At 36.6% G+C, this 8,872-nt stretch overlaps 1 protein-coding gene and 1 long non-coding RNA gene across 3 annotated transcripts; one reads left to right on the top strand and one right to left on the bottom strand.

Moving 5' to 3' along the window:
• The first annotated feature begins 2,066 nt into the window (after window positions 1–2,066).
• Window positions 2,067–6,025, top strand: LOC103401820 (probable mannitol dehydrogenase). Of its 2 annotated transcripts, XM_008340536.4 has the most exons (5): window positions 2,067–2,327; window positions 3,768–3,881; window positions 4,392–4,905; window positions 5,145–5,298; window positions 5,577–6,025. In XM_008340536.4, the coding sequence occupies exons 1-5, from the start codon at window positions 2,233–2,235 to the stop codon at window positions 5,774–5,776; spliced, it is 1,077 nt and encodes a 358-aa protein (XP_008338758.3). In that variant the 5' UTR covers window positions 2,067–2,232; the 3' UTR covers window positions 5,777–6,025. The 2 variants fall into 2 exon arrangements, with proteins under 2 accessions (XP_008338758.3, XP_028947711.2); XM_029091878.2 differs by lacking the exon at window positions 3,768–3,881 and having other exon boundaries at window positions 2,118–2,327.
• A 281-nt stretch (window positions 6,026–6,306) lies between these two features.
• On the bottom strand, window positions 6,307–8,564 carry LOC139192259 (uncharacterized). Its single transcript, XR_011576306.1, has 4 exons — window positions 8,353–8,564; window positions 8,040–8,176; window positions 7,363–7,421; window positions 6,307–6,535 (listed from the first exon to the last, which is right to left on the bottom strand). It is a non-coding gene; the product is annotated as an uncharacterized lncRNA (long non-coding RNA).
• Window positions 8,565–8,872: the final 308 nt, after the last annotated feature.

Raw genomic sequence — 8,872 nt, 5'->3', positions numbered from 1 at the left:
GCTGAGCTAATCTCCATGCATAAAGCCACATGTGCGCATGAGGGCCATTTCTTTGGGCATATTCGAAGCACCTGCAGTTTTTCATCCATCGTTAAATCTCAACTACGATCCAAAAAGTCAACGCCAAACTTATTACATCTACCTCACATCAACAAAACACCATAAATTGAAATAAAATAGATCCAATCCCTTGACAGTTGTTGTCCTCTTTTCAAAAGCACAGCTGAAGTCAAGCTTCTTGAAACTTGTTCGAGGAATTAATATGCATAATTATCTTATTTGCAATGCTTGTAGTTCTGAGGGAGAGTTTTGTCGAACTTAATGGGAGTATCCTAAAGTATACTCACTTGACCTTAATGTACTATTTTTCCTTTAGATCAAACATTTTTTCCACATGGTTTTCGTTAACATGACGAGATTTTGACGAGGCGCCCATATGGGGATGGTCATACCTTTGTATGTGGTTTTCCTACTACTTACGTCCTGAAAATGCTGAGTATCCGCATGTTGCATTAACTAAGCACCTTTTCTCCATGGGCTATGGGTTTTACTATAGCCAACTTTTGGTGAGACTTACTCTTATATGCAATCCTCATTAGAGACACGCGTTTACTATTTTTGATGAATAGACATGACGACTTCATCAAGTGCTTCAACATTTGCCTGAAGGTTTGATTTGCAGACTACTTGGAGTATTTACACACTCAAGGTGAGTGTTGTAATTAGAATTATAGCACATATGTGATTGTGTAAATACTAGATTATGTATATGAATTCTATCTAGAAGATCATCTCTATTAGTGTTTGTAATACTTAGAGGACAAATTTCTCCTTCCCTTATTAGTATAAATAAAAAGGTACAATGAGTGAGGAAAATCACCATACAATTCTTTGAGCCATTTTCTCTTTTTCTTCTCTGCGATTTTCCTCTCTCCTCTCTAAATTTATGCCACACAAAATTGAAATTTAGTTTCAAAATTCAAGATATTGAACTTTGAATATATGTGTGAAAGTCAAGGGTAGTCAATCGATCAAAATATTAAAGAACCTTATAAAAACCATAAAACTCATAATTGAATACACTTTTATTATTTTAAGGGGGAGCATTCGAACTTGGGACACACTTAAGTTGAAGTAAGACACTAATGATCAAGGTTTACACTAAGAAAAGGGGGAGCATTCGAACTTGGGACACACTTAAGTTGAAGTAAGACACTAATGATCAAGGCATCCACGATTTGCTTCTTTTTTTTTTTTTTTTTTTTTTCTAATTCTTATCTATTAATAAACATGAAAAGGTCAAAATTTTAAATAATTTATATTCCCTTCGATAGTAAAGGTGGAAAAAATCTAGAATTAAAATGCCGTAAAGATGGAAAAAAAATCTAGAATTAAAATGCCATAAAGGTGGCAAAATTCATTTATATTTTTGAAGTAAATGGACATTTTATTATGATGATGGTAGACGTTACTAAATTTGATAGATTTTTTTGCAAAGTTTTTCTTAAAAAACAATTGTTTTACTTAAAAAACAATTAAGTTGAAGTAAGACACTAATGATCAAGGCATCCACGATTTGCTTCTTTTTTTTTTTTTTTTTTTCTAATTCTTATCTATTAATAAACATGAAAAGGTCAAAATTTTAAATAATTTATATTCCCTTCGATAGTAAAGGTGGAAAAAATCTAGAATTAAAATGCCGTAAAGATGGAAAAAAAATCTAGAATTAAAATGCCATAAAGGTGGCAAAATTCATTTATATTTTTGAAGTAAATGGACATTTTATTATGATGATGGTAGACGTTACTAAATTTGATAGATTTTTTTGCAAAGTTTTTCTTAAAAAACAATTGTTTTACTAAACTGGAAAGTTTTTATTCATTGGTATGTTGTATTTAATGGTATCTAAAAAGAGTGTCTCATATTGGAATAAAAGATATAATAATTATGAAATTCAAATCTAACGTCTAATAGCATGAAAGCCACACAAAAAAATTGACAAAAATAAAATGTGCCACAAGCAAAACACCAGCGAAATAAATGCAAAAGAGTCCCTTAAAAAAAGTGGAGCATTTATTCATTCAAGACTTTTCATTTTTGCTTTATATAAGTGAGTGCAAGGAATGAGTGCCGTGTCCCTACATTTCATAGTGCAGCAGCGCTAGTGAGTGGGCAGAAACCAAAGAGAGAGGGGGGGGAGAGAGAGAAGTGAGAGAATTTGAGAGGAAGAAAATGGCAATATCACCAGAAGAACACCCACAGAAGGCATTTGGGTGGGCTGCCAGAGATTCCTCTGGAATACTTTCCCCCTTCCGTTTCTCCCGAAGGTTCATGTTTATATTTGCCTTTTTCGTCTTTTCGTTTATATGGCTTTGCTTTGATGTGGAGATGTCTCACAGTTCTTATTTCTTTGTAATATACATCACCTTTTTCTTTAATATACAAGGACAAGGATGATCAAAGTTCCAAACCAATCCTGCCAAATGATAAACAAACTACTAATGTTATAGAGATCAAAATTTTAAATTAAATAGTGTAAATAAAATGATGTGGTTGTTGATGATTGGATTATTAATTAAGTATCAATTAACGTGCTTATTTCATATTGGTAATACATCATTTGATTTGTAAATTTAGGGGTGTATTCAATTGAGAATTTGAAATATTTTAATGGATTTAAAAATCCATGGATTTTTATGGAGTTTTATTGATTTGTAGAGATTTCATATAAAGTTTTGATTCAATCTCTCGAAATCTCATGGAGAGATGTGAGATTTGTAGATGCTTAAAATACACTACGAAATCTCTCCAATTCCTTCTAATTCCTCAACTTTCTAAAATTCTTTAAAATCAATTTCTAATTGAATACACTTGAAATGTTATAAACTTCTATAAAATCCTAATTGAATTCTAAGGATTTTAATAAATTATCTTAAAATTCTAATTGAATACACCTTGAATTTCAGAGAATCACTTAAAATCCTTATTGAATACCCCTAGATTCATTAAAAGAATTAAAATCCCTCAAAATCCTAATTGAATACACCCCCTAGTTTAAAATTTTGATATTCCCATTATCCTAAACAATGTTATATCTCTGTATGGATATTGGCATGCAGCGATTTTTGTTTTTATTTCAGTTTCTTAAATTTTTTTTTTCCTTTATTTGTTATAAGTTGTGTGGTGGTTATCTTGCTTATTATTTGCAGTTGACTTTATACTTCTCGAAATGCTTTATTCAATTAAACATTTACAATCAATGAGAATGGCTGCATGAAAAATAATAGTTATTTCAAAGTTTCTTGCGAGTTTTTCTTAACTGCTACCCTGTCCATAACATGTCAGAAACATAACCAAGCTACATTTTGAGATGTTACTCCTCGTAACACGTACACATGGTTTTTCTTTCTCTCATATTTTTTTTTGTTTTAATACAAGCGATATTCTAATTTAAACTAATCTAAATTGAAGAGGGAGAGACTCGGTACTGCCTAGGGGGGAGCACATTCTCTAGGCAATGTGGAGCTTCACCCACATATGGTTGTTTCTAAAAGTAAAAGTGTAAAAGCTCTGAATCCTTGCTTGTAGTTAATTAGTCGAGACAGAAGAGTCGGGCTTGATGCAGGGCAGGGGGAGATCACTCCCCAAGTGAATAATGTTGTTATACGAAAACATACCAGCGCAAATAGTGATAACAACTGAGATAACGATGATGATGACGACGATGATGATGAAGACAATGACGATGATATGTATGTTAATTGCAGGGAAAATGCTGATGATGATGTAACAATAAAGGTCCTCTACTGTGGGGTTTGCCATTCAGACTTACATTCTGCCAAGAACGATTGGGGTTTCACCAACTACCCTGTTGTGCCGGGGTATTTCGCAGATCTCACTTTGTAAATTTCTCTAGTTATATCTTATGGCTTTAACGATTTTTTATATAAGAAAAATAAATTTTTGAAACATTTCCTTACCATAAATAAAAAGTACATTCATTTGATATTTATAATCAAATGCAAATAATTTCAATCGTGTTGCTTGTTTTAGGTATAGACCGTGAATGATTTGGTAGATTGGTTGTTCGGTTAATGATTTCTCCAACATGTTCCGTTATGTTGTACATCAGCTGACTATTCAGAATTCACTTAGATAAATGAATTCCATTACATTGGAGAACTACGGTTGCAATACTTAATAGGTGATTGCCAGTCTTGCAGTATATCAGCTTAGCATGCTTATTACCGTTAATTAATATTTTCAGCTGAAATGGTTGTATTTTTGTGACCGAATATCCTCTGAAAAATTGCATTGACGTGTGGGAAGTGTTTCTATATTGTTTTGAAACTGATTCCTGTGTGTGTTAAGGTTTTCAGTTGATTTTGCAGGCATGAAATTGTTGGTGTTGTGACCAAAACCGGGAACAATGTGGACAAATTCAAAGTAGGTGATCGTGTAGGAGTTGGGGTCATAGTGGGTTCCTGCATGAAATGTGAGACATGCCAACAGGACTTGGAGAATTATTGCCCTCGAACAATATTTACCTATAACTCACACTATCATGACCAAACAAAAACTTATGGTGGTTATTCTGATATAATTGTTGTTCACCATCGCTATGTTCTCCGCTTTCCTGATAACTTAGCCCCTGATGCGGGTGCACCACTTTTATGCGCTGGGATCACTGTGTACAGTCCAATGAAGTATTATGGCATGACTGAGCCCGGAAAGCATTTGGGTGTGGCGGGACTTGGTGGGCTTGGTCACATTGCTGTGAAGATTGGCAAGGCATTTGGTTTGAAAGTGACCGTCATCAGTTCCTCCCCAGCAAAGGAGGATGAGGCAACTAAGAGACTCGGGGCTGATTCTTTTCTCCTCTTAAGTGACCCTGCCAAATTGAAGGTAATTATAAAATCCGTATAATATGTGTGTGTGTGTGTGTGTGTGTGTATGTTTTCTGTATACATCCATCATGCTAACCATGATTATTAATATCACAATGAAGATTACTGCGAATGTGGGAACAAAATTACGAATCCAAGATTTGAAAGGAAACGAATGAATTGATTTCTGCGAGTAAAACAAAATAATTTAGTGTATGTCTTAATGACTTGTACTAAATTTGTGCTTGTACTATTCAGGGAGCAATGGGTACCATGGATTACATCATTGACACAGTGTCTGCAGTTCATGCTCTGGCTCCATTAATTGGTCTACTGAAGCTGAACGGGAAGCTGGTCACCGTGGGTTTGCCTAACAAGCCCCTGGAGTTGCCTATCTTCCCTTTAGTTTTGGGTATACCTCTACAACAACAAACACGCGACTGTTTTTATCTTATAAATTATCTTCTGATAGAATTAGCATTTTTGTTTTCGTATTTAGGATAGGATGCATGCATGTGTAAATTTAACCCGCTTTCCATGCTTTCTCAACAAATAGTAACAAACTGCTTAACATTATTTCTGCGGTGTTTATGCGTGTTTGGAACTTTGGAGCTCGAAAAGAGCGTTTGAGAAGCATGAAGTAACGTCATTTTCCACAGTACTTCTAATTAATCCCGTCATGGCTTACAGGGCGGAAGCTTGTAGGGGGAAGTGACATAGGAGGGGTGAAAGAGACGCAGGAGATGCTTGACTTTTGTGCAAAGCACAACATTACCTCAGACATCGAGCTGATTCATATGGATTACATTAACACAGCAATGGAGCGACTTGCCAAATCAGATGTCAGGTATCGGTTTGTGATCGATGTAGCAAACTCCTTGACTCAGTAGATTGGCTATGAATGCCTTGACTGCTAGCTTCGCCTGGTTTGAGTAGCACCGCGATTAAAAATAAGCTGTGTTTAGTTATTTCATGTTATATGGAAGCTTTTCGGGGGAGGTAACATAAGGAAATTTGTTGTCCAGCAAATTTGTTACACTGATCTTCCGCCCCGTTTCGGTCAATTTTTATGAATCTGACGATAGCATATGAATCAACTTTCACCTGCTCGTTTTGCTAATAAATTTCTTGTCTCTTTACTGTTTGGATTTTGTTGATATGCCTTAGTTTTCCTTTTTCTGTTTCTTTTTTTTTTGGAAAAATTAATGAAAAGGACTTGAAACTTTGAGTTTTAATGATAAGGACAAAATAAAGGTTAAAGTTAATAGTACCACGTTTGACTTTTTAGTGTAAAAATGTGGTTTTTCGTTAAAGTGAACAGTCCCATGGGCTTTTCGTTAAAACTTCCTTTTTTTTTTTCCTCGTTCAAGCCAAAGCTCCCTTAGTTTTCGGTAATCCGTGACTGGGCTTTTCGTTAAAACTTCCTTTTTTTTTTTTCCTGGTTCAAGCCAAAGCTCCCTTTGACACACCCCGTCCCGAAGGAGGGCGTGCTGGCCGTCACGTGAGAGTGACGTAACCATTTACACAGTTCGGAAGCTCTTAAAATACAATTACTAAATGGAAACCCCCGAGGGTGAGTCATACTTTTGTGAATTCTGTCAGAACGCCGTTGAGTTCCTCGTGGCCACCAAAGCTCTGCTAACTTAAACCTGGAGGGGCGAAAAACAAATTTGAGTGGGTCAGTAAAACAAAGTGTTTCGAAAACCTTTCATTTAAAACATTTCTAACCCCTTACCGTAAAACCTGTATACTTTCCCAGAAAATAGTATATATATATAAAACCATTTATAATCTCAAAACTCAAATCTCAAATCTTTAACATTTTTTTTTTCTTTCAAGAAAAGATGTCATGCCATAAATCAAATTATAATCAGGTGGAAATAGGGAATCAATCGGAGACCCTGCAGTTGGTCCTGTACGATCAATTCAATAGCTCAATAATCCCCTCAGCCGGAGTCACCACAGTGACCTATACGGCCCTACTCTGCACATCACACGGAACTACGTAAGGTAGTCTGTACGCTGAAAGGTGTAAAGATACGCTCTAGTGCTTCTCACATCAATCATCAGCGCGCATATCTAATGTCACCCACCAGTCGGAACCCTTCTAATGGTCTGTACGACTGGCATGTCGGAACCCTCACACGGTCTGTACGACATCCACCTACTTGGATCCAAGGCGAGTGTGCGGTGTGGTGAATAATATAAGCACTAACACCTAGGGTGCAGATTACGAGCTCAAATTATATCGATATCAACCAATTCAATGCATAAATGAACTCACCTGACTTGCCTTTGCCTCCACAGCACCATGCAATATGTATGCATCATATATCAATCATATAATTCATAAACCAATTCATGATTTTCAAATAATTCTAGGCATGGCATGTTCAAAACATATTTTCATATAAAAACATTTTTCTGGGAAAAACAGTAGTATATAGGTAATACGAAAACAAAACTGCCCACTCACCTGGAGTTCGCCCAACAACTCCCTAGCACCGTACATCAAGGCGTCGTGATGATCAATGCCTAGAACAATAATCAAATCCAACCTCAGAAATCCTGCCGATCGAATACATAACTTATATAAGACACGTCACTACGTAGTTCGATCCGGATGATCTGCAACTCAGATTTCAAATCCGTAACTTCCAGAGGTCCACAATATACCTCTAGGACAACATCCTAAAATTTCATTACCATCCAACAGTCGGATCTCCGTCAATTTCCAAAACTAAGTGACGGTTAACATTCTATTTTATGAACTTACAACTTCAATTCCGGAAGATCCGTAAATCGGATTCCCAATCCGTAAGTTCCTATAATCCTCAAATATTACGTATTACAACGTATTAAAGTTTGATGACGATCCAACGGTCGGATCGTCAATTCACATTTTCACCTAACCACGAATCGTAACCAACTTAGGTTCAATTATTCAATTTACGTCCATCAATTATCAAAACTGAACCTAGAACCTCAAACACATGCTAATAATGACATTGGCGAGCCATTGGCCACGCGCTGCCGCGTGGGCCGCCGCGGGTGGCGGTTGGCCGCCCCTGCTCGCCGGAAAATTCAACTATTTCCAAAAATTACCAAAATTTGCAGATTTGAAGATCTCAATGAGTAGAACAACTTTCATACCTGTGGCCAAGGCCAATTTGGTCTGGAAGTGCTTCAATTTTACCAAAACCGTGAAGAACCCTAGAATTGGGTGTTTCCAATTCGACCTTCAAACTTGTTCCAACGCCTCAATTACCTCTTGGGCTTTGTTCTAGGTCCTAAAGGAATGCTAATGGTGTTAGTAATTTCAAGAAAACATTTCAAAATTTGATGAATTTAAACAAAAAGGTCGCGGCACCCGTAAGGGTGTTCTTCGCGAAATCACCATGAAAGTCAATGATTCTTGGGGTGAAACGTGAAGAGGGAATGTCTAGATGTTGATTGGGAGTGGTACCTTGATTCAATTCGTCGGAAAATTGGACGAAAATGGCGAAAACCCGCCGATTTGGAAGCTTGGGTCGCGCGGGTCAAGGGTGACCCGTTCCTCCTGTTCCCCCGTGCACCACTCACCCTCCTTTCCCTCCTTTCCTTCCCCTGGTTGGTTAGTTTCTTCCTCTCTCTTCCTCTGATTCGCTCTCATCTTCTTCTTCTCCGATTGGGCATTTCTGCCCAGTCTCTTCCTTCTTTTTTCTGTTTTCTTGTTCTTCTTCTCATACACAAACACACACCAAAAACCTTTCCCTCATCTCAGCCATCCATTTCAAATTCCATTAAATCTGGTCCGTCCATTTTCATAAAAGAATTTCTATATTTTACTAAAATTGTAATTCCTTAAAATCCCAAATTTCAAACGTTAATAACTTCTTCGATATAACTCCAAATCACGAACTGTCTGCGCCCACGCGTCCGTAACGACGAGTACTACGGGGATATGTCAAGAAAACAAATCTTAGATGGCACGACATGGTGATTAA

The sequence above is a fragment of the Malus domestica genome, chromosome 15, assembly GCF_042453785.1.
Source record: "Malus domestica chromosome 15, GDT2T_hap1".
Lineage (NCBI taxonomy): Eukaryota > Viridiplantae > Streptophyta > Magnoliopsida > Rosales > Rosaceae > Malus > Malus domestica.
The sequence above is the reverse complement of the archived record's forward strand: the minus strand, read 5'-3'. Positions and strand labels throughout refer to the sequence as shown.